Consider the following 26543-nt stretch of genomic DNA (forward strand, 5'->3'; position numbering starts at 1 on the left):
AACACTCCTGATTTTTAACACTGGGCTAATATTCCTTGCACTATCAAATATGCCATGCTGACAATTTCCGCCATGATGGTGGAAATTGTCAAGCTAATCAAGCTAATTGGAGGGCGTACGAATCCAGTACGAAATAAGAACGTGAAGACTACGAATGTGCCAAAAGAGTTCAATATGAAATGTGTCCAGAAAAGCACTTCCATGTTCAAGGCAATCAGACCAGAGCAGTGGAGTACTTCTGTCAGTGGCGTGACGTAGTGAGCTTGCATATATGTAAACGAGAGCACGAACATGGGCGCCATGCCAGTGAAGGAACTGCATTATCGCCCCCAGTTGGACCAGCAAGGAAGCAATTTGTGCAACGCAGCAAGCTATTATATAGCTTTATAGCGACCCAACTCTATTCCAGAGGTCGCCGTAAGAGACTTCCTTCGATCATTCTACAACAACGTGGCTAGCCGCTTTTTTTATTGAATAAACTTTACTAAAAAAGTCCAGTAGTTTCTTTTGGGCCAGGCGAGGGGAAGAATAACCCCTGTACCTGCCCACCCTCCATAGATGATAATGTTTTTTTCCTCGTAATTATTATTGCCTATACCCAGATACGCGTCTAAGCGCCAATCGTTGGGAAAACGGGCAAATGAGATCTGCGGCAGCTGTGGCGTTAAATGCGCAGGAGCTCAGACGTGATGCGACGAAGCTGTCGCGTAGCGATACTCTTGAATTTCATATACTTCGTATGCTGTTGCGAGGTGTTTTACTGTTACCTGCCGCAGCCACCTCATTCTTTATCAAGACTGGTGAGAGCTCCCGGAATCACACATGGCCGCTGCTTTGTATGTTTTCACTACTATTGGTCTTGAGTTGCGATGCTGGTTAGACCTATCAGCGTCATCAAATAAATAGATTTAAGAAAAATATTGCCGGGGGTGGAGAGGTGCAAGTTTAGTTTATCACCTGACTTTTTACTGCAGGCTGCAAGCAATCATCATCAATCACCCATCCTCACACATGTAGCTGTTTTTGCCTTCACAAAAACGGCTACTCCTTGGTTTTTTTTCCTGTGAGTATCATTGGAACTCGACGGTTAAAAAGGTGTGAAATGTGTTATGGGAACTTCACCAGGCTCTGCTTGCGCAATGGGCGTGCAAGTACCGTTCACAAAAAGCAAGAACACTGATTAAAATAACATCTGAAGCACTTGTATCAAGCGCTTAGGATTCAATATTCGCTGCAAGTTTGTATACTATAACATCTGGCGCATTACCAGGGAGGACTGCGGATATTTCGATGACGGGCCTTTACGGCCCCTCCCGATTTTGCCTTCATCAAAATGTGGCCGCTGCGGTCTGGGATTAGATCACTCTATACACTATATAGCGTGAGCGATCGACGGGACACGAGAAAGGTACACACCCACCAAAGTGCTTGTCTTCACCAAAGTCTACAATCATCTAACAATTAGAGCTTGTTTGAAGTTTGAATTTTGAAGCTTATTTTATTTCTTTCTGATACAGAAAGAGGAGTAGGAGCTAAAGGCCGTATTGCCTGACAGAGGCTCCTGTACAAAATCTACAAAATCAACAAAGTCTTCACCAAAGCCTACAATCATGCTTTACCAACACGCCCAGTCTTCAACCTCAGCAGGGATTAGATCGCACGATTTTGGGTGAGCCGTCAAGCACCATACCCACTAGACCACCAACGTGGGTTGTATGCCACAGTCAGCGCACCAGCCGTTATGGCAACAAAACGCCGGATTCTGCTGCTAGCCTATCTCTTTTGAAAAGCTGAACACCCTGTGAACATTGCACTAATGTCTGTAAAGCATGACTGACGGAAGGTAATTGACTAATATGGCTCCGACGCGACGAATATGAGATATCAAAGAACACGAACATTAGCTGCATACTTATGTGACAGCGAAGAAGGATGTAAGAATGCCTGACTGGGCGTACCGGTTTATAATAATTAAGGTGCAAGGCGCGACGGCCACAACAGCAGACGGAGGAACAGTACACACAGAGAGCGCGATTCATTGCCTGGATTGTCTATGTATAATCCGCACTCTTTAGTGCCTGCTCGGCTGTTGCCACAATCAACGATAAATCGATAAGAATAATCATTGAGGCCAAGGAAAGCAGGCGAAAAGTGCGTTAGGGCGAAAGTGCGTTAGTGTGTTAGTGCAGGCGAAAAGTGCGTCACCTAAAGGGTTACGTTACTTGAATGCGACCACACATTGAGGACCTGTGGCAGCGCATAGTGTGTGTATAAATACTGTGATCATTTCGAAATAGCCAATTGTTGAAAGTGGGCGCTCTGTATGTGTGTGTATGTGCTCTTGCACTGTCATTGGCGTACAGCCAGGGGGTGGTACACCAAACCTGTGTCCACCCCCCCCCCCTAAAAACTTTCTCGCCGTGGCATACAGAGCTAAAAGTTACCATCCCAAAAAGAAGCCCCCCCCCCCTCCCCCCAAAAAATTACTACCCCGTGTTTCACATCACGTGGGAGTGTACAAATCACAGCGAAGAGCACCACAACATGAATAACACAGAGGAACAATGGGAGGCACTGCTGTCCAGCTCGGCCGTTGCTGATCAGCGCTGGCTGGTACAACGGGTAGCGATGATGGCTAGGGCCAGCGAAAATTACTACCACGTGTTTCACATCACGTGGGAGTGTACACATCACAGTGAAGAGCACCACAACATGAATAACACAGAGGAACAATGGGAGGCACTGCTGTCCAGCTAGGCCATTGCTGATCAGCGCTGGCTGGTCCAACGGGTAGCGATGATGGCTAGGGCCAGCGAAAATTACTACCACGTGTTTCACATCACGTGAGAGTGTACACATCACAGTGAAGAGCACCACAACATGAATAACACAGAGGAACAATGGGAGGCACTGCTGTCCAGCTAGGCCGTTGCTGATCAGCGCTGGCTGGTACAACGGGTAGCGATGATGGCTAGGGCCAGCGAAAATTACTACCACGTGTTTCACATCACGTGGGAGTGTACACATCACAGTGAAGAGCACCACAACATGAATAACACAGAGGAACAATGGGAGGCACTGCTGTCCAGCTAGGCCATTGCTGATCAGCGCTGGCTGGTCCAACGGGTAGCGATGATGGCTAGGGCCAGCGAAAATTACTACCACGTGTTTCACATCACGTGAGAGTGTACACATCACAGTGAAGAGCACCACAACATGAATAACACAGAGGAACAATGGGAGGCACTGCTGTCCAGCTAGGCCATTGCTGATCAGCGCTGGCTGGTCCAACGGGTAGCGATGATGGCTAGGGCCAGCGGAGCCCTGGATTAGGGGCCCGACCATTTGGAATGATCCACGGTATGCGCAAATAAAGTTTCTCTCTCTCTCACCTCGCTGCTCTCTGTCTGTTGTCGGGGGACGACACTTTAAGTAAGTGAAAAAGGCGCGCAAGAGTTCAGAGTGCGCACCATAGGTTCACTGAACGAAGCGCATCACGTGGATGCGAGCACGACAGCGACGCAAAAAAAAAACAAAAAACGACGTCAACAACACAAACACGGGCTGCGCAGCCGCACCGGTGGCGCCGCTGAAGATGTAACGCCTTTAGGGACGCGCACACCAAACCACACATGTGCCGCGTCGTTTTTTAATGGTCCCGAAGTTCGCGACACGAGATGCGGAGGGGAGACCTCGAACCTCGCCTATAAAACACTCATCACGGCTTCAGTCCGACGCCTGATACGAACGAAAAAGTGGTTCTTTCCATACCTTTTATTTTAAAGCGATTACATGTTCTTTTCTTAACTTTTTTTTTGCAAATGTCATTTTTCACAAGCCCTCCTAAGATGTAAGTAGGAGTGCCGTAAAAGTGGCGTCATGCAAAGAGAACCACTTGATGTGCGTGTAAAGAACAGCCACCGCTCAAGGGGCAAAGAGTAATTCGTTTTCTTTTTGAAGCCCTTAAATAGTCATCTCCCCTCCGTTAAACAGTCCATTTGCTTCTACCATTTTCATGTTGCGACGGCGTTGGTGCGTGTGAAGCACCGCCTCGGGCCGGCTCCGTGTGCGTCACCCTTCTTCCTAGCATACCAGGAGGACGGCGGCCGTAGCACCCAGACTCGATAAAAAAGAAGAGGTTGGCGAAGAGAGGGGCCACGTCGTATCGCGTTACGTGAAAGGGGCGCGTCGTCATGGCGTCAAGCAGTGGCAGCAGCAGGTTCTTGAACAGTAGTGGAAGCGCGGGGAGGGGCTGGGGGTACGGTAGGGTGGTGTCGGGCCGGTGGTGGTAGCGAAGGTCTTCTGGGGGCTGAAGTTTGGGCTCCGACGTGTTTTTCTCTTGCAGCAGCGAGACTCTCACGGGCCACAGCGGTGGGAAAGTCTGGGACTTATTACCACGCGTGCCTGCGCATTCAGTGCTCTGCTGCAATGCGGCTTACACGTGGATGCATGCGAAAGTGTAGTTTGCCGCTTCTGGGCGGTTCGCTGTATAGCTTCCTATACCGCGCCAGCAATGACTCGTCGTCGTCGGAGCCTGGGAACTCGCTGTGCGGAACACATGGCGTGGCTAATATGACGGGTATGAGTAGTTAAGGTAGCGTGTTTCGTTGACGACGACTGTTCTGTAAAAAAAAAAAAAAGAGGCTGACGTTCCCAATGGCTGCGGTTGGCAGGAAAAGAAAAACGTCTGTCTGTCACGGCCCGCGGAAAGATAGTATAAACATTTCCGTGTCTTGGTGTGACCCACAGCGCATGTCAGAAACAAGCCGAAATTTAGATGCTTCCTCGCAACGTCATAGTCTAGACACAGTCTAGACATTGCGCGTCACGCATGAAGAGGGATAAACGTCGTGTGTACCCGTAAAGCCATTTGGCAGTATATATGGTGGAGTGAAGAACCGCCAGTTGTGACTGGCTTCTGGGCACCTCTTTTTTGAATAGTTTTGTATCAGTGGCCATAACAAACGTAGAGGATCCTTTTTACATCACGAGTGATAATCGACTCGCCCACCTTTCCATAGTGCTTGCAATGACAGCTCACGAAGAGTCGTTCGACAGGATAAAGTGTAAGAAAAGGAGTTCGACTTTTGTAGAAAGACTGGCCTCGTTTCGTGAGTCGATGTGGAAGTTACATTTTCCGGCGTTTGCCGTTGGTGTTATTTTAGCTAATGATACAGCCGCTGTAATAAAATATTGTAATGTCCCAATGCTCGTGCGCCTAAACATTAGAACATTCAGAATAAAATAGGAACTATTTTTTCTTACTCGTGTTTCATCGGAAGTTTCATAAATATCAAGGAGATGGGCCACCCACTTACTGGCTTATAGTACGGCGTAGCCTGGACAAACCAGTCTTTTTCAGCCAGCAGGCTGTTTTGACCTTACAGTAATTAACGATCGTAAGAAGCGGCGAGTGCTAGCAAGAATCACAATCCTAGAAAATTGCCTTAAAGTACGACGCACTAAGCAATACAGAGTGTGCTCCATACTCCAAAGTGCTAACACTGCTCCGAGCACTTTGAGTGCACAGCATTTGAATGCACACTCTGTCATCAAAATGGTGCTCCCGATATTGTTTTTGTTCATTAATCACTTGACTATACACCGGCCTTGAATACAAAGTGGAGTTGCCTACGTCGATTTCATCTCTTATCGCATTTAGAACAGATTGTTGCTGAGAAGGTTAGTACAGAACGTTGAGGAAAAAAAATTAGACGACTAAGCCCAACCAAAAGAACGAAACAGGCACAAAAAAAAAAAGAGCGGCCGTTTTTTTTTTCGGGAGAACAGAAAATACGTAAGCCACAACACACATGTGCCAACAGCATTTTTTGGTGGTCAATCATTAAACATCAATCACGAGGGCATTGTAAAGCCCTTTACAATCCAACAGAGAAACACAAAATAAAAAACCAGACTCGCACAAAACCACACACATGTCACTTGTAGCACACAACTCTTATTTCTAATGCTCCATTTTTGTACCTCCTTCTCCTCCTCCTCCTCATTATGATGGTGCTTAGACGTGTAAATTTTCTTCCAATGTTGCCACATTATCGTAGAAGCGTCCTGTGCTCCCATCTATGTCGAAGATGACGCCAACTTCCATAGACATCCGCAGAAGCCATGAACTCTCCTTCAAGACCTTTAGGCCGATGTATTGGAACAGGCCTCACACGTCGTGACAAAATGGGCCGTTGCAAAAGTGCTGATGTGGTTGCTGAAGTCAGTAATGCTGAGACTGTCAATAAAATAGCCACGAAAACTGCTGGTTCCACTACCCATTATCACTGCGTTATACCCGTCCTCGTCATTTCTATAAGCTTCTCCCCTTTTTCTGTTCTAACTTGGAGCAGCCAATTACGGTTATCCTTACTGCCTTTTTTATACGCCTCTCCAACTCTCTCAGTATTTGGAGAGAGCGTTCCTTATCACGCAGTACTAAATTCCATCCTGCTTTATTGTGGTATAGCTAGTATGTTACCGTACTTTTGTTTGTCTTGTTCGTTAGTTTTGTGCGCCTAATGATTTTCTAGGTGTTAACGCATCGTCAGAGTCGCGGATCAATAAACCAGTTGGAAGGTATACCGCTCACGCTGTCGTCTTTGCCTTCCTTCTACCCCAACCATTGTTTCCTTCTACTCTGGGTCGCGCTGAGCATTCGGAGCATCATGTGTTGCGACTCGCCCCTACGTGCTACTCGTGTGGCACATTCTAAATGCAGTGCAAACTCGGGTCGGCTTTCACTGTGTTACTGACGGTGCACGCATGCGCGTCTCGCAGTTCGACGGATGCACCAAGGCCTTTTCCCGACTGGAGAACCTCAAGATTCACCTTCGTTCGCACACGGGTGAACGCCCGTACTCCTGCCAGTACCCGGGCTGTCCTAAGGCGTTCAGCAACTCCTCGGACCGCGCCAAACATCAGCGAACACATCAGGACACGGTAAGGTCCTCCCAAATATTGAGACACGTCAATAATACCGGTGTCGTGCGGGCACTTGAGATCGCGATAAGGACCAATATAGATTAAGCTCTATCCAGTTCAAGGGCTGCTGCACGATTGTTTCTAATCAAAATCAAACTCGATTGAGATCAAGACAATCGGTGCATCTTGATTTGGCTGCGTGATCGTGATTTGGCTGACGTTGCACCAAACTCGATCCGGATTAGATTGGACCGTGTAGCCATAACAAGCATTTTGATCGTGATCTGGAAGTTTGATACGGACTGGCCTTAATAGTGATCAAAGTGCCAATGTCACACCGTTATACGAAGGGCGGTTCTTTGGGATAGTGTGCGTTTCTTGATGAACGAGGGCCGAGAAATGCATGACATGTTCTAGGTCGGACATGTTCCCTTCGTTTGGTAGCGCTTGTCCACGTCATACTCTTCCCTTACAATCGTCCATTCCTTGACATCGTTTACTACAGACGTGTCGAATTGTATTGTAAATGCGAGAAAAAGCTCATTGAGCATGCGTTATTCGTCCACCGTTGACGTGAAAATGTTTTTCTGCGCACGGGCTGACCGGGATAGGTATGCATACGTATTTCTGTAATTAAATGGGTTGTTAGTGGCACTGTATTCTGTGTCCTCCCCTGAGTTTGCGTTTATTTTCGTGCCTTAATTCAGTTATGAACGTACACAAACTCGCCCAAGAAGAAGAGTTCTCATCTTGCGTATTTCTACATCTCCAGAAGCCGTACGCCTGCATGATTCCTGGCTGCTGCAAGAGGTACACGGACCCCAGCTCACTACGAAAGCACTACAAGAACCACCTCTCCAATGAAGACGCAGCGAGAAAAAAGGTGAGGATGGCACATAATGCTGCAAGAGAGGAAAATAATTTTCAAGCTGGGCCACAGACAGGCTTGTATCTCAGGGCGGGTGAGCTTCAACTGAACCTCACCCGCACCGACAAATAACTCTGGCTATGGCTATGGTCGTGTGTGTGTGGGAATTAGTTGCATCGTACCTCGATACAATATGTAATGTACGCCATGTGGTGAAAATAATCCACATTCATACCCAGGAAGAAAACGTCACCTTTCTATGAACTGTTTTTCAAAGATAGATAGATAGATAGATAGATAGATAGATAGATAGATAGATAGATAGATAGATAGATAGATAGATAGATAGATAGATAGATAGATAGATAGATAGATAGATAGACAGACAGATAGACAGATAGATAGATAGATAGATAGATAGATAGATAGATAGATAGATAGATAGATAGATAGATAGATAGATAGATAGATAGATAGATAGATAGATAGATAGATAGATAGATAGATAGAAGCACATGACAGTGAAATCGACGGCATTACAATTCTCGTAGTACAATACGCCGTATCAATAACCTAGCTAAGTGTGCAACGCTTGCACGGTACCACCAAAACGTTTCACATATCCATCACTCTCTTCGGGCAACCGAATCACTAGACAATGAAGAAACGCAAATGACCTCGCAGTCGTTTAAGCAAGACAACTTATTACTGAATAAGAAAAAATACCAAGTACGTTGTTTTCACCTCTAACCGAAAAGTGCATACCTGGAACACGTGGTCTGTTCTGCGGGGAAACACCCACTGATAAAGTAAACGCATACGCTTACCTTAGTGTAACATTAGACCATTCACTCCACTGGACGTCACACGTAGACAAGTTGTGTAGAAAAACTAAGCTTTAGATGCTTTACACTATTTAGAACTAGAAACTATTTTAGCGCACACGTACTCCGCATTTTATACTTTAACGTTTTTCATTCTGACCTAACCTATTGCATTGACCTATTGAACTACACGTATGCCTCATATTGCTCGGTCATTACTAGTTTGCAAAAAGGAGCTGTACGAACGATTGTAACAGCAATTCAGCACCCAAGAATTCACCATCAGGTGAACTTTTCAGAAATCTAAACATAATGCCTTTTATTATCGTTAGGCAATTCAAAGGCGCAAAATTAGTACAAAAATAATGAAAAATAACGTACCCTTTCACGCATCTATTTTATTACAACCCAGAGGTGATACTCAGAACGCCGAACAACAAAATCTGCCGATAGTACACAATGTATACGATCGTCGAATAATACCCTTAATTGCTGCTAAAATGTGAAATGATATCCGTACTCTAATTAAATGCCTGCCAGATATGATGCAGTCACTCAGGAAACTCTTTCTATCGTGAAGTTAGCACTTGCCATATTAATGTCGTTGAAATGAACGTACATGTCACATTATTTCTGTTCTTTTTTCCCCCTAGAAGAACGTATCTAGTTGTGTTATTTGTGATGGAATTATGCGTAACTTTCGTACTCGCTAATTAAACCACAAGATGCATCGCTTGTAATGAATCCTTAACTAGCCATATCAGCTACGGATCCGTGTGTTTTCGCAGAAATGTTTTGTAAATAATTTCATTGAAAAATAAGGCATTCTTCTTCTTCCTACCGACCACTATTGAGCTATAGAACATGCCACCCAAAAATTATAGTTAATGATCAGGAGTTCAATAAATCAGGGCAAATACTTTGGTGTTTCTTAAACTATGATTCTACCACTGTACCCTCATCGTTCATGCAGATACGAAGCGAGAACGAGCCCAACTCGGTAGGAAGTGGCAACCCAGGAAGCATGGCTGACACTGGCCTCGATCCAAGCCTGCAGCCGGCGTATTCGTTACGAGACAGACCTAAACTAGAGCACGCGGACAGCGGCATTGGACGCTCTCCGGGTGCCAGCTCCGTCAACGACTACAGGCCAGGTGGGGCACCACTCGGTGTGAAATTGTTGATGTTAACGCCTTGTATGCCCCGTGAGCGCAGACGTTTAGCGAGATTTGGCGGGAACTGACGATACTCCGCGAAGCTCTGTCGAGTTCGCTTTAGGCCAGTTGGAACACGCGATTGGCTGTCAGCCTCCTATATATCACTTCTGTAGGGTATGTTCATCTGATCATGAGCTTCGTCTTAACGATCAGGGCCCCTTGGTCATGAGAATGAAAAGAAAAAAAAAAACGACTGAGACTTCGTGAGCATGCAATACCTAATATTTGACGGCCATTCTTTACTAATGAGAAAGGAAAAGCCGTATATGATGAAAAAAAAAATGGATGCAGCGACGAAATTGAGAAATTTGCAGGCCTGATATATCAAACCAGCTAGAGGAAGACGTGTAATTTGAAAGAGCATCGAACCTGCCCCCCTCCTGTAAACGACAGAGACTCATCAAGAGAGAATGCAGGCATTTCCCGAAAAAAAAAAAAAACTCAAACTCGGATGCGACTGCGATATAAAAGCAAATAAAGAGACAATAAATTTATGTAGCATATACATTCCCCATAACACAAAACTAGCGTCTAAATTTAAGCAGTCTATGGCGGAAAGTTTGACGAGTCCTGAAGGGTGCATTGTTGACTTTTGCCGGGGCAGGTGTTGGAATCCAGAGTATGGACGTTCAACCAATAACTGCATCGTGACAGTTTTTTATATTGTAGTTATTAATTATAATGAAGAGTACGCACAAGAATAGAACACTCGAAAGCTTCAATAAATACAGCCGCGCACGAATATTACGAATTCAGATTTACAAGGTTCCGTATGCATTTTTCTATGACGATTCGAAGGTAAAAACTCAGTCGACTGTACTGATTTAAACAATCCAACCCCCCCCCCCCCCCTCACCATGCACACACAATAACAAAAGCTTCCTGCAACCAACGCGGCCTTACAGAGTCTCCAAGATCGGCCCACCTTGGTTGACCAAGCTACGATGTCACGTGACATCACCGCGTGACGTCATGATAAGGCCATATTGAGATGCCATCATGTGACAACGATCATTTATATTTGCCGTGTTGACGCCAGCGGCCACTTGTCGCGTTTGATGATCCATCTATAGGCTCTTGAAAAAACGGGGAGGGGGTTGAAGCCGTAGTTTTGCTAGCTCGTCAAACTGCAAGTGATATCTTTTGCAATGTGCATTGCAGGCCCTGGGTCTCGGCTGCTTCACTTGAGCCACAGCGACAACGACATTCGTAGCCGCTCGTCACCCAACAGCCGTTACGCCCGGAGTCCAGGAATCTCGGACGACAAGTGAGTGCCTCGCATTCGTGAAGGGATATCGCTCTTACAAGTGCGTGACCGCGTTTGTATATTACGATGCCCGTTTCCCGTTATTGGTGGTGACAACTAAACACACATAGGACGTAGTTACGAAACTGCGCCATGAACACGGGCACAAGCGCCGATGTGCTTTGCATGACCACGGCCTGCTCCTTCGTTTACAAGGGCGAGCGTGCACTTTCAGCCTCTGCCGTGGTCATGACTCGTATGTACTTGAACGATTCACGATTTTCATAATTTGGCGTTTCATAATTATGAATCTATACGAACTCGCCGAATGGACAGACCTAGTACTTATATTGTAGGACAATCGAGGTAAATAAAATCATAACTCCAAGACCTTCCCCTAATGCAGTGTCTGGTATCGGCCTAACTTGTCGATTATCCTCTTTCGCAATGCAACGCCACATGCATCCCGGCCTTAATGGCTTCATCTCGGAGGCTTTCTCTCTTGCAACAACAGTTGTCCCGGCCTATATACAATCCTAATCAGGTTTCGCTAGAAGTGCTAGATAGAGCCAGGAAACGGGACATTTTCCCGCTGATGTCTTCAACTAGGACATCATCAAGGGTGTACCAGAACACTACTAAAACGGCAAAGGGCATCAAAAAGAAACGAGAATGGCGTATTCGGCTATGTATCTTACGAAGCAGAGCCTGCTTCGACACGGGACAAGAATGTAAACGTAAGCAGTGAAAAAGAATAGTAAAGCGTAACATGCATTTAAGCGCATCAAGAAGGCTAGAAAACATTGCTTGTGACACAATTAGGCAACGTAAGACTTGTAGTGGTTCCACCGGGTACCGCACTAAATTTGTCAGCCGCAGTGATGTAGCGGTTAGGGTGCTCGGCTGCTGACCCGAAGGTCGCGGGTTCAATTCCAACTGCGGCGGTCGCATTTCGATGGAGGTGAAATGCTAGAGCATTGTGTGCTTTGCGATGTCGGAGCACCTCGAGGAAGACCAGATGATCAAAACTGTCGTAAACCTCTACGACGTCTCTCATAACTATGTCGTGGTTTCGGAACGTAAAGCCCCAGCTATCATTATGATTGCACTAAATTTGACGTTGACATTCATTCAGCGTGAAATTGACGTGAATCAACGGTGAGAGAGGTGAGACAATAAACGCGGCACTGCCGTCGTTCGATGTCCTTCCAATCGTTGAGTTGTTCGCGAGTGTAGTACTTTTCTATAGTATACAAGGACGAGAGTTGTGATCGCTGCGATTGCGTGGGCGCGCAGACTCCACCCTCAGGGCTATCCGATCCCTCTCTTCCGGACGAGCTCCTTCACGGAGACGAGCCTGCCCCGCAGCCCTACGACCAGCGTCCTGCTCGAAGTGCCTCGCTCGGAAGCCCACTTCACGACCGCAGGAGGTGAGCTCGCGTTCTGAGACATCCAACTTGTTTGTCTTTCATACTTTTTTTTGTACATCGTCTCGATCATACCATACAGAAACCCTGCAGCGGTATGATTATAGTAGTGTCCAGTATGATGCATTATAAAAGAAAAAGTTTGAGAAGGCATCGCTTTGGTTTTCCGCATTGCTTTTCTCTTACGCTTCAAAAAAAAAAAAAATGTGCCCTGCTCATCGTGCATCGTGTAAGAATGAAGTTTAGAAGCCAAGATATTCGCAAGCTCGAGGATACTTTTCTATCCTCATTGAATAGCAAAAGTAAAATGCGTTCTAAACTGCAGCGATGGCAGAGTGAAAACGGAAACGCACCTGAAGTCAAGATTTCGAATCATCGCACGGCTTGCCGCCACAATAACATCAAGTAGGTTTCTAGTGCAAGATATTTAGAGAATGCAAAGAGAACGCACAATAGCAGCATTGATTAATATCGCTCATCGAAGCTCATTTCAAAGAATGTAATCAAAGACTTGAGAAGCATAACGCAGGAGAATCTGTTGGCTGGGCCTGTTGGTACGTACTTGAAGAAACGAAAAAAAAAATCAGCTTAAGGATGCATACACAAGATGAGAAGACGACGCAACCACGCTGCATAGTCTCCTAGTGGGCAGTTCCAGCATATGTAGGTAGTCTTCTCTTCTTGTGTACGTGTCCGTAAGCTGATTTTTTTTTCCTTTCTTGAAGAAGCATAACACTACATCTAAGAAATAACAAATAATGTCACACATGCTTTACTAGGCTTGATTTTTGGTTTAGTTATTTGTGTATAATAGAGGAAAAACAAGCCCCTCGAACAATACCCTTCGAACGCACTCGTGTTCCTCGGACATCTCTGATTGCGATCAAACCTGATACGCATCGAATTCTTAGCCGTGATTGGCTCACTTCCGCAAGTAGCATAAAATGGCCAATTATGATTAAGAAATCCACCCGGAACAGGCTTTATTACAATGAAAGGTGACTGTGTGACACAATTGTTAAGCGCCGAATAGCAGAACGCTTGTTTATACACTATTTGATTACATTAACGCGAAAATAAATTAACGCGAAAGCCTTAGACGCCTCATCAAGCGTGAAAATTGACCGGGCGCGTCGGGGTCAGCACGAGTAATGCAAAAAAAAAAAACCGTCAACTTGTCAAATCACCTTTGACGTAATCATGGCGTCACATAGTGCAAACGCTCCTCAGACGTCATTATGACGTCATAGTTCGAAGTTTGCTAAACGTTGGGCCGCTCCAGGAGTCGCCGCAAAAGCCCCTTGAGTTGAGAAAAGCTTGCAATACTTGTGATCACGGAGGCCATGCAAAACTTCGTAAGGTGCATTATCTAGCAACAGACGTTATGCACAAAGAAAGAGTGGAATTTAGTGAATGTGGAATTTAGTGAATGTTGTCTCTACGGCATGGTCTATACATGTACCACTCGCGACCCGCAGGCCAGCATTACTCGCTGGAGGTCCCCGTGCCACCGCAGCAGTGCACGTCATCGATGGACCAGCAGGAAGACGACATACAGGAGGCCCTGGCACTGCACAACATGCGCCAGATGCGACCGCTGGAGCACCTCGGGGACTCGCTCAGTTCCCGAGAGGACTCCGCCGACGAGGCGCCGCCGCTGCCCCTGGACCAGCAGCCTTTACCCCCGTTTGACGCCTTCTACTCATCCTGCCTGCTTTTCGAGGATCCGTCACACTTCGGAGGGTGTGTTTCTGTTGTCGTCATGCTTTTTCGCTTGCATTCGTATCTTATTAAGGGTTTAAGCGGGAAGACACATAGATGAATATCAACTAGACAGGAAGAGATGTTAATATGATCGTTCAAGACGCCCCGTCTCGTATCACAAACATTGCGGGGACGAGAGAAAGTAGTCTAGAAAGTAGTTTAGGAAGATTGTAGAAATGTTACAAAGATCTGTGCGTATAGATGCAAATGAGAGACGAAAGCTTCTTGAACTCGGGGTTTCACCGGGACCAATGTTTCAACAAGCAATCTTGTCTTGAAAGCTACAACTGTTGTAGCCGTGAAGACAAGACCACTTGTCTAAACGTCGGCTTTGGCGACACACCGTATGCAAAACTTTTTCATCCCTTCAAGCTTCCATCTTCCCCAGAACTTGTGTCTTGTCTAGCTGTAGGTAAGATGCATTTAGGCGCGACAGATGAAAATATAGTTCTGAAAAAGAGAGCAGAAGACATGGTTCACCATCTAAAGTCCAGAGAACTGATCAATATGAAATTATTACTCGACAAGACATGATTTCGCTTTCTTTCCCGTTGTGGGTTCTTGAACTCACCAGATGCGCTTTAATTTCTATATTGCGACGCTTTTAGTCTTTGAAGGTGGACAAGTATCTTCAGTATCCTAAATATTTTTTGGGATTTCACGCGCAATACACACAATGCATTTCTGAGGCAAGCCATATTGGAGTGCTTCGGGTAATCTTGAGCACCTGATTCTACTTAACGGCCACTGACATGACACGGTACATGGGCCTCCAGAATTTCACCTCCATGTGACCGCTGTGGCCGGGATCAAACCCACACTAGTGGGGTCGGCAGTCAAACGCTGTAAACATTCTGAAACAGCAGCGGACGTAACGGACAGCTATTGGTGGACACGAAATGAAGATATAAGAGTTTTCGAATGAAAATAATAAAGGAACTGTTAAAGTTTAAAGGTGCCGGATTATGCAGGGAGTCTGGAAGTGTCAATATCCTACTCTCCCCTGTTCTCCTGGTCACGTTAAATGACCCTGCTTCTGCGTTACACCGGAAGGCAAAGTTTTGACCTAGAACGGGTTCTTTGAACAGTATTCAACGTAGCTAACACTGATTCGATCAGTGGAAGTGAAAAAGAGAGACAAAAGGAAGACAGACGAGGACGTCCTTGCCTGCCCTTCCTTAGTTTTTTTCCAGTTCTGCTGGTCAAACGAGTGTTAGATATCACCGTGTCTGTGACGAACTTTTCGCAGAGCGACGCTCAAGTGGTTCTTTGTTTTCCTCTCTCCTTGCAGGGTGTCCTGAAGACAGCCAGATTGCCACGTGGCGCCACGTGCAGAAGTTGTGCGGGAAACTTAATCCCGTCCTCCGTCCAAGGACACCAAATCTACACCACTCGACCCAGCCGTCGGACAGAGTGCACTCGCTGCAAAGTGATTACGTCAGTGCGGTGACCATGCCTGCCTAGTTATCCCGGTGAAGTGCTCTGGTGGAATGTATGATGTTACGACAAGCCCTGGCAGGCAACTATGGTACAGTTGGACAGTTCTCGCACTGCACCGGAAGCCGCTCGAAACTTCAATTCGAGTTTCCCCCAGAACAGTCTCGCACTGTTATTGTTCTAGTATTTTCTTTGTAGATGTCATCAGGCCGTGTGCGGAGCGAGCACGCCTCGATTGCGTATATTTTGTATCTTGACGAAGAGCACGTTACCGGGTGGTAGGCTGCCTGAACCAACTCCTCTAGAGACTATAGGAGTGAACGCGAAATGGTCTTTGTTGGAGGGGAAGTGCTACAACGCAGAACGTCGTCAAGGCCCACCTCAAGGTACCGAGATAAGTGTCTCACACCAATGACCACCAAGAAATGTTGACGGATATACCCTTCGGAATAAATTTGATGATGATGAATCGACCATGACATATAATTGGAACCCTACATAACAACAAAATTCACAGCAAAATTCATAGTAACGTAACAGAGAACTTGGTTTATGTATTGCAGCAACACGGCAGAAACTGAGTATATAACTCACACGTACATACCTTTTAAGAACCTATATGCCCGTGACACCTATGTCATTTTGTCAGTTTCTTGCTGCTCAGAGTGTCGTCAATACAAAACTGAGCACGCTAAATACCACTTGGTAATAAAATTTCTTTGTTAGGCAATAACAAAGATAAAAAAGACCTTTTTATCTTCCCCAGGTTTGACAAGATGACCGAAGTACACCAGGTGGGTGCTTCATAAAGCCGGGTTCAGATTGCTGTTGCATCTGTCCCAAGATTCGTTCGCGTAAAGGCTATGTCGTCCGTTTGCGTAGCTAACGACCACGTATGTTCACATCATTTTAAGTATGATACGGTTTTCTTTAAGGACGTGCGAATCATCACTCGGAACGAGCGTAGCGTCCTCGGTATAACATTGTATTGTAGCGAGGGTCGCGTTTTCATTATTGGCTGCAGTTGGTTGGATTAGAGGAGAGACGTGGTGAGCGCTCTCATAAACGCACGTAGCCTATGCCCACAAGTCGAGCAAACCAAGTGCACAGACACGCTACTTTCAAGACGCGCATGAAGACGCGGTAACTGAGGAAGCCGGAAGCCCCTCGAACGGTAAGTGTAAACCGAAACTGCTTTGCCCATTGGTCGCACGTAACGATCGCATTGGCATTTGTCGTAAAAGTCGCGTGCCCGGCAATATTTACGTCCATTACGTTACATTCATTACGCTAAGCACAAAGACACAAATGCCACGACATCTGATTGATTGATTTGATTGATATGTGGGGTTTAACATCTCAAAACCACCATATAGTTGTGAGAGACGCCGTAGTGGAGTGCTCCGGAAATTTAGACAACCTGGGGTTCTTTAACGTGCATCCAAATGTGAGCACACAGGATTACAGCATTTCCGCCTTCATCGAAAATACAGCCGCCGCGGCCAGGATGCCCTGCGGGTCAGCAGCCGAATACCTTAGCCACTAGACCACCACGGTGGGGCGACATCACGACATCTGAGCACGCTCTTCACGTTGCTTACGTTTTCGTTTACGGTCCTTACCGACGATCCGTCTACGTGGCGCACGTAGTCTATGCACTCCTTAAAAGAAACATGAGCTTGCAAGAAGATTATAGTCGCATCCAGAGGCTGCTGCTGTTGTCTGCGGAAGGGCTGTCAATGAAATTGGCCGATAAACGGTCCAGCGCCCCATCCGCTACAACGTTCCACACCACGCTAGAGGAGGGGGAGCAAAATAAACTTGATTATAAGAAACCATCAGGTTTAGGCGGCAGGGCATAGGCCTCCCATGAGGGGACGTCAATGGCACCATGAGGGTCTGAGGAGCCCCGCTCTTGACGACCAAACCTGGGCGACCACGCTAGAAGTTTTATTTGATTTTTGAGATACTTACAGCGGCCATGATGGGCAATGATTGCACGGGGAGCTTCCAAGTTTGCTACCAAGTGGGATTAGCTCATTCTTTACCAACTCGCTTACATTATACTGCTACTATCCGCTCCACTTTTCGCGATTGTCGACACCACGGCGTTCATGAATTCTTGAAAAAAAAAAAAACCACCGATCTTAAGGCGATCGCCTGAGATACTCCATCAAACAGGAAATTGGACTGACGGTGTTGAGGACAAACGATGTAAAAAAACAAACAAACAAAAAAACGCGATGACCAGGCGTGTAGCCAGAATTTTTAGGGGGGGGGAGGGGGTGCACCACATTGATTTTTTGGAGGGGCACCCCCTTAAAATGACCATTACTCGCTCTCTATGCCATGACGAAAAAAATTTCGGGGGGGGGGGGGGGCACGTGCCCGGTTTGCCACTTCCTGGCTACACCCCAGGTGATGACGTAGACGCAACGACAACGTCACAGGTCGCCAAAGTGTCGTTGTGGCGTCATAAAGACGTACGTCACTGTGACGCGGCATAACGTCACACAATGACATCATCTCACGACAAGTAGCTTGGTGCATGGTCAAAGGTAAACACAACGTGAGGTGCTTTCGATCTTGAAAGCAGTGCAAACACCACGTTTGGGTGTGTGGAAGGGTGGCGGGACAGGATCACTACATCGACTTAAAAAAAAAGAACATAGATCTCGCCTTCCAGTCGTCTTTAGTTAATCCGTAAGGGATCCTGTGGTCATTTTGTAGCCGGGAAAGTTCAAGCACAAAGCCCCTTAAAAAGACATAAAGGACGCTTGAGCGTCACTTTATAGAGTAGAACGCGATACCGTAATCGGGGATGCTATTCTGGACATTGCCGAATACCGCCATTAATATATGCTAATTGTCCAAGTGAGCTGCTACGACCTCTGATTTGCTTAAAGTTCCGCCATTACAAAATTTTACAATATGGCGGAATTAGACTGTGTCCAGAATAGACTTTCGAGCCAAGTGCACATCGCCTTATTTATTGCTACCCTGGTTTCGGTGCTCGGAGCATGCCCCAGCCAGGTAGTAGGGAAACGAACTACTGTGCGCCTAACATTAGCTGTTTCAAACTCTGCAGAGTTTTCTAAATTTAACTAGAGGGGACTCTGGCGCTGCGATCGTTCATATAGTTCTGGCGCTACTATCGATCATAGCCTACATTCATATTAACAGCCATGAGCGATGTTGCACCACGACGAGTTTCCGGCCCAGGCAGCGTCATTGTCTAGGTCGGAGGAAAGAAATGGGTTTGTAGTACGGGTCCAAGAGGGTCCGCAAGTCCCATCTAGCAGTGCTGGCTCTCCTCAGTCCAGGTCGCCAAAGGCAGTTGCCACCCTGCGTGCCCTGTCGATCAACCTGATCTGATTGTCAATGCTACCATGGCCAGCAGCTCCTCCTACCACTCCAACCAGTAAGAAGAGGCGTCTGGTGTCAGTGTCTGATTGCGGGAAGAACGAACTACTGTGGCAAGAAGCAAAGAAACTGTAATTATGCAGGCTGTTTTAGCTATGCACGTCGACAATAACCAGCAATGAAGGTGTTCCGAGGACAACAGGCGGCAATACGCGAAACAAAACAGAGCAGCTGCCTCAGGTACATGCGAGACTGTTCAATAAATTAAGCCGAAACATTTGAGGCGAACCACGAGTCAATATCGGCGACGACAGGAAAGGACACAGGTACCGTGCAATGGCAAAAGGGTACCGAGCACAGTAATCGGCCTTGATGGGTATCAAGAAGTTGAGACCCGCTCACGCGTCCACCCTAGTTCGACTGTGATTGAGGCGAATGTCATAACCCTGCTGCCGCGTCTTACCCTTTTGCACAAACCTGCGTGTGGTCTTTCTCCGTTGGTCAATTTTCGCGCGCCTCTACACCCCCCCCCCTTCCTACCTTTCCATGTATATGGCAGTAAAGAGGGAAGACGCACACGTCGCGTTTACCTTCTCAATGGCCACAATCGCTTACTGGGACCGACACTTAACATCTGGTGTGGGCCTGCCAACTGAACCAAAAATCGACTGCAATCCCCAACCCCACCAAGGGGTACTAGGAGGAGACTCTGCTGAATAGCTCATAACTATAGAGGAACAGATGACTTTTCTAGGGGCCCGGGCGCAGCTTCGACTAATCACGTTCCGTAGTATGGATGTCGACCGGAGCACTGGAAAAAACAGTTGTATAGCACCACCAGCTTCAATGAAGCTTTCTCCTCCCCATCCTCGCTCCTTTTAATCCCTGAGTTGCACATTATGGCGTGGAAAACTCCAGCGCATGCTGCCTGCTTTGCGGAGGGTCACCACTTTTATTCACGGCCCATGGTTATTGAACGGGCACCCAGCTTGTCCTCGAAGAACGATTGAGAGATCGGTACCAAGAGTCTCCTTTAGACGCAAAATGACGAGCAGTACAAGTTCTTCCGGGCAACCGTACGGCGATGTAAGCACGTCGGAGCCAATCAAAATAGTAGCACCAGTCACGCACACGCTGGTGAAATGCTGGGGAATTCGAATAGACACTCGCAGGAGTGACAAGGAGAGGCGATAAACAATAAAGAGGTAAGCATTGCGCCTACACTTTTCTTGTCGATGATGGAAAAAGATCGGAGGCGGAGCTTCTGCACGTGTAGCTTTGCGTCCAGTTTTGCACGAGAAAAGCGATGGCTGCGCACGACCGCCATTTCATATCGGCGCAGATGCCGCGTAGCGTTTTGTGGTTCACGTCTTAGAGGAAAATATGGTGTGCGTAAAAGGAAAGCCTTTCTCGTGCGTCCAAAAACGCAAGGTGACGACGTAAAAAGTTAAATGAATGCAGCCGCTTTACAGGTGTGTGTCCTGTGTTCTTTCTCTGAAGGCAAAATGTAGAAAATAAAGGAGGAGTTTTAGGGGCCAAGCTCTTAAAGCCGGGGGTCTGTCCACGCATGTCTCTTTGTGACCGCTTCGTAACCACCTAGTTGTATGACTCCCTCAGCAGATGGCGCTAGTTTAAGTGACAGACAGATCAACGGACACAAGCCCGGACGGACGGACGAACGGAAGCACGAATGAACAGACGGGCGGCCGCACGGATGGTTGGACACACTAACGCATCCTCTATTTGGACACACGGGCGAACAGACGGACGCTTCGCCCCACTCATCATCATCCTCTACGTGGTTATGCTGTGATTTTTTACACTTTGCGTCAAAACACGGACACGATTGTGGGACTACATTCGTTGGCGGTAGGATACACTAGATTTGGCTCTGCAGCTTTCGTTTTATTGCCGAGAAACGTTGTTCACGAATATAGCAACGTCATATTATACAACATATCATGGTACTTTTTTATTGTTTTGCTCTGGAGTGCATGTAAACAACCCGGCATCTATGGCACACGCGAATGCTTTAAACGGTAATCACATTCACATCGCAAAAAAAAGAACAGACGCAGACACCCGTCTAGTACCAGTCTTGTGTATGAGTTCCCTGTGCTTGCCTGTTTTCTTTTTTTTTGGGTGGGGGGGGGGGTGGGGGTGGTGGCTGGGGTTGGGTGGGTGGGGTGGGAGAGGCTACGAATGTGATTCAGGAGCACGGACTGCTGGGCGAGTTGTTAATTCATCTCAACATAGCTGCGCTGTGTGTCTTCCTTTTGCACTTCAGTTTCTCACGCACCTCAGTTAAGAACAAGATTACAAGTGACTCAAAACCGACTAGCCCGCACCACTGCGCTGGCCACGAGCATAGCCTCCTCTATAACTTTGTGCCCGAGCGGTCGGTCCCTCAGCGCCGTCCCCCGAGCTATTATGGGATGCGAGCGCTCCTGGCGGAGCGCCGAGGCGCAAAACGAGAGAATGGATGGCAGCTATGGAGAAAAAACCGGCTTTGAGTAACTACCGAAAGGGCAAAAATGAAATAAGGAGGGAGGCTGCTGCATTGGGAGCTGCGACGGATTGGGTGATGGCACAAGGAGGGAGGCATTTTACGATAATTCAAGGGGAAGCGCTTTACTGTTTGAAGCGAGATCGGGTTGCCTTAGAACGCGTAGTTATAAAGCAAGATTCAGTAAAGAAGAAGAACAATGCACATGCTGCGGGAAAGATAAGGAAACGGCGGAGCATGTTCTGATTGAATGTGGAGATATCCACCCAGGTGTACTCCTGTATCCGTCAACTGAGCTCGTAATGGTTCTAAATTCTCTAAAGAATTACGCGGAAGTTTTCCTCGCAAGAGCGAGAAAGATGAATCAGCCACTGAAGGCTGCCGTTGACAACGCCGCGCAAATACTACAGAAACGTGACAAACTCAAGTGCTCGACCCCGGGACATCATAAAAAACTTTTGGAGGTTGTGCTCGTGAAGTTTCTCCGCCCACTTTTTCTGAACTTCGCGACGAGTGTGACTGACAAACACGACTTGGCAAAAGATTTTCATGTCAAACCATTGTCTCGAAAAGTGCTCAAGCTTTGAGCGCGAAATCAAATAACAAAGCTCACATTGCATTCTGCATACAGTGCTTGTGTTAAAAATTTGGTGTGTGCGCACTTCTTAACGTATACGCATAATCCAATGCAATGTAGACGGTTTCTAGACCGTCATAAACGCAAGCGTGCATAGGCCGCGTCGTCTGCTTTTATTATGGGATCGGTGCGGCATCTGGCGGCGAGCGCCAAAACTATAAGGGACGGATGGCGCGTATGTATTTAGCGCTAATGCGCGGGCACAAAAAAATATAGGAGGCTATGCCACGAGACGGGTCACGAGAGCCCAACGCGCGTGTTGCGGGACGGGCGAAAGCGAGGAAGGCAACGTAAATGTCATAGCAGCGTTCCTTACGTGCTTCCATTCAACGTGGTTGCCACTGCAGCTGCCGCCAACGCTTGTCGAAGAGATACACCGAAAGAAAAAATTCCCCTTACACTCGACCAATGCCCTGTATTAGGTAAGAACAATGAGAAAAGGTGAAGAAGAAGAAGACGAACGTTCGGAACGAGCCCCGTGACGAGCACGCGCAGGAGGATCTCGGACCGAAGCAGCGCCACGTCGTTAAGAGCCCCGTGGCGTTGGCGAGCCGCGTGCAAGAGCGTCTACCGTCGTCACCATGAACAGCTCGACCGGGCCAGGCGGCAGCTCACTGTCGGGACGCCTCTTCGTGGGAGGCCTCGACAGCACCATGACCCGCGATGACCTGGAGCGCGAGTTCGGCAAGTACGGCCAGCTCAAGGAGGTGTGGATGGCGCAGAACCCGCCGGGCTTCGCGTTCGTCGAGTTCGAACACATGTCGAGCGTAGACGAAGCGGTGCGCGAGATGAACGGCGCCATCGTCAATGGCGCGCTGCTTCGGGTCGAGCGGGCTCGAGACAAGTCGAGGCCGGCGCGCTGGGTCGCACCTAACGGCGGCGGGGTCGGACCCTTCCGGCCGCGCTTGCGCCGAGGTGGCGGCGCAGGGGCCGCGGCGGGATCGTACCATCAGGCTGGCCTCGAACGCAAAATGATGCGTCGCGTCCCGGAGTCGACGGCCGCGCCCAGCCCTCAAGAAACGATGGCGCCGATGCAGGCTGGGTACACGGACGGCGCCGCGCCCGGTGCCCCAGCGTACGGCTACGACTACGCGGCGACGGCAGCGATGGCCGACCCGTATGCCGCACCACCAGCCTACGCACCGGGCTTGCCGGCAGTGGCGTCCTGGGAGTCCCCCTACGGGACCACTTACTACGCCACACCAGTGACGGGCTACGCGGCACCAGCACCCGGCTACGCAGCGCCAGCACCGGGTTACGCGGCACCAGCACCGGGTTATGCGGCCCCGGAACCGGGTTATGCGGCCCCGGAACCGGGTTATGCGGCCCCGGAACCGGGCTACGAGGCCCCAGAATCGGGCTACGCGGCCCCAGAGCCGGGCTACGCGGGCCCAGAACCAGGCTACGTGGCCCCGACATCTGGCTACGCAGCCCCGACACCTGGCTATGCGGCCCCGACACCTGGCTACGCGGCTCCGGCACCTCGCTACATGGCTCCGGCACCTGGCTACATGGCTCCGGCACCTGGCTACGTGCCGTACTACGGCGAGTACTACGGCATGCCGGCGAACGTGCCGAACTTGGCGGTGGCTCCAGTGCCAGTTGTAGACCCGGCGGCGGCACCCTACCAGCCACCTCCCGACTATGGCCAGACGTAGGTTCCAAGAACCACTAGAAACACCTGCCGTGCCGCGGGACAGGAACGGTGTTTGTGTGTGTGTGTTGTGTGTGTTTTTGTTGTGTTTGTGTTGTGTGTGTGTGTGAGTGTTGACATAAAAAGAAAGGGTCTCTTTTGCTTGCATTCAGTTACTGCTGTACTTCTCCTCGCCTTTTAGCTGGTTCGAAGACATCGTGTGACAGCTGGAGTCTTCCTTTGTTGACCTATACGCTGTTCTGTCAGAAAGTAACGCCTCGCAGCATCGCTCAGTATACACTTTTTTTTTTTGCTAGTCGAAAACGCCCTTCAGTAGCACGATACTGCTCGCTGTTCGAATGTGTCAACTGTATATAACGCATCGCAGCATGTTACAGTAGCCATCGGTGTAACGTCCTCCACAGCACAGCAAAGCCTGCCTTATAGTCTGTTACAACCTTAAAAAAAGCTTAAAGCCCCGTCCCACCCGAGTGGTGTATAGATGCTCCATCCAATCCTACTAATTTCCATTGCATCAAGAACTTTTTGTGTGTTTTAGGTACCTTGTGCCTACATACAGTTGACATAAAACCACTGGCCCGTTTAAGACGCTGACAATGTCTCAAAAGCTGGACACCATGCCAAACTTTACGGCAGAGAGAGAGAGCGAATGAAATGAGGGAAAGGAAGGGTGGTAGATTCTGATAAACTACCGATTCTATAACGTTTGAAAGTGTGATGAAATTTTATTTTTCCATATGCATAGTGTCTTTACATTTGCAATTAAATAATGGTTTAGCTTTCATTCATGTTCTACTAGCACAGCTCTATGGCGTATGTGAAGGGCACGGCCCCTCGGTTCTGTGGACGGAGTTAATTTTTTTGGGGTTGTAACAGACTATTCGAGAGACGCCTCTTTAACGCTCATCTTGCGTGTACAGAACGTTTTAATGTTCGACAGTAACGTCTCCTGGCGTACCGTAGCACGTCTCGCTGCACGGAAGTAACGTCTCGCCGTACTGCTTCGTATGTTCCTTCCCAAACATTACGCCCATCTGTTGCAGAGTTAACGTGCCGCGGGCCTGGTGGTTCGTCTCACAGTAACGTCTCCAGTACTCGCACGTAAGACAGTGTTTTTCGGAATAACGTCATTACACAGCCAGCAGGACGTCGCGTCATAAGTGCCCTGAAGTAACGCTCTCGAGTGCAGCACACCAGGCCCGGGCTTACTCGCGCTGAGCGTGCATTAGGATCACCCAATTCAGCAGTACATAACACATATTTCTCAGCAACACCGACAGCAGATCTCGGCAACAACAGGGCAGCGAAGGCGACGCACCAAAGCAAAGGCGGCAACGGCACTGCGACGCAAGCACCGCAGCTTTGAAAGTGTTGTCTGCAGGGCTGCAGAACAGCTTCTCGGGTGGCATCGACATGACGGTAAGCGTTCGCCCGGCATGTTATCGGTAGCGTCTCGGGAGCGTCCGATTGAAACAGCTTGAGCGTGGCCTCGCCGATTAGCTCCGGCAGCACGATGTTGGAGCGTTACAGGAGCCGGAGAATTTCATACCAATACATCGACGTATGGCACGAGTTAATCGAGGAGTCCATGGCGTGGACATGAGAGGCGGTGATTCAATGAATATACCATGCGAGATAAGGAAACGTCATAGTAAGGAGCTACAATGTTGCGTGACCCATTGACTTTGCTGGCGGTTTCGTGTGCATCATTGGAGATAGCATAGCAGGGGCCATCGGTATTACATTAAGGTGCGCACACAGAAGATATCGCTCATTACAGCGAGCTATACAGTGAAGTCAGATTTATCTGGACACATGCTGCTCAAAGTATGTTGCTCTCCCCCCCCCCCCCCAAAAAAAAAAACCTCGAAGTATTCACAAGTTTTATGGGAGATCAAGTAATCAGTTGTCATTTCGATGCATTTCCTTTAAACGGAAACAACACTTTTATGTTACATTTATTATAGCGCTTGGAATAATACAGTGAAACAACACTGCCTCTAAGCGAGCAGCATCATAAAAACGCATTTCTGAGAATGGGCAAACGCTAGCTGGAAAAACGCTTTAAATTTAGCTGTAATATGGACACCTGCACTTCCCCGTAACTTTACCTCGCAACAGGTTCCTTGTATTGTGTTGAGATAATAGACATTGATTGATATGTGGGGTTTAACGTCCCAAAATCACCATATGACTACGAGAGACGCCGTAGTGGAAGGGCTCCGGAAATTTCGACCACCTGGGGTTCTTTAACGAGCACCCAAATCTGAGCATACGGACCTACAACGTTTCCGGCTCCATCGGAAAGGCAGCCACCGCAGCCGGGATTCGATACCGCGACCTGCGGGTAGTCAGCCGAGTACCTTAGCCACTAGTCCACCATGGCGGGGCCGAAATAATAGACATATTTTGTCACGTGTCCGCAGCAGCCATACGGGCGCAGCCTGCTAGCCACTTGCAATGGCAGGACTCTTCCGTACCGCCGCTACAGTATCTAGAAATTATAGTGAACTAGAATAGGATCTAGTGGCGCGACCGGCTGGGTTCCTGCGTCAGCTTTCACGCGGTTGCCACAAGGTGGCGCCACTCCTATTGTTCATGCCGGCTTCGGTTGCGTTGTCGGGCCGTCGCAGGCTCCTGCAAAGCTGCAGCGGTGGTTACTTGGAACGCGCG

The 26543-nt window shown here is 48.1% G+C and overlaps 2 protein-coding genes across 4 annotated transcripts in view; both read left to right on the top strand.

Annotated features, from left to right (window-relative positions):
• The window catches only part of LOC119181843 (uncharacterized), an 83528-nt gene extending 67349 nt beyond the window's left edge, over positions 1-16179 (top strand). For all 3 annotated transcript variants that reach the window (XM_075875109.1, XM_075875110.1, XM_075875111.1), the window contains 7 exons: positions 6784-6945; positions 7700-7810; positions 9593-9773; positions 10998-11103; positions 12379-12512; positions 13988-14252; positions 15565-16179. In XM_075875109.1, coding sequence (XP_075731224.1) covers positions 6784-6945; positions 7700-7810; positions 9593-9773; positions 10998-11103; positions 12379-12512; positions 13988-14252; positions 15565-15574 — 969 coding nt within the window. In that variant the 3' untranslated portion in view covers positions 15575-16179. The remainder of the gene's footprint in view (positions 1-6783; positions 6946-7699; positions 7811-9592; positions 9774-10997; positions 11104-12378; positions 12513-13987; positions 14253-15564) is intronic.
• A 6326-nt stretch (positions 16180-22505) lies between these two features.
• LOC119181842 (uncharacterized) lies at positions 22506-24017 on the top strand. Its single transcript, XM_037433083.2, has one exon. The coding sequence runs from the start codon at positions 22798-22800 to the stop codon at positions 23872-23874; it is 1077 nt and encodes a 358-aa protein (XP_037288980.2). The 5' UTR covers positions 22506-22797; the 3' UTR covers positions 23875-24017.
• The last annotated feature ends 2526 nt before the right edge of the window (positions 24018-26543 follow it).

This window comes from Rhipicephalus microplus, chromosome 10 (assembly GCF_043290135.1).
Source record: "Rhipicephalus microplus isolate Deutch F79 chromosome 10, USDA_Rmic, whole genome shotgun sequence".
Taxonomy (NCBI): Eukaryota; Metazoa; Arthropoda; class Arachnida; order Ixodida; family Ixodidae; genus Rhipicephalus; species Rhipicephalus microplus.

Excerpts from the sequence above, each read along its gene's own strand:
- LOC119181842 (XM_037433083.2), top strand. The coding sequence starts at position 22,798 with ATGAACAGCTCGACCGGGCCAGGCGGCAGCTCACTGTCGGGACGCCTC.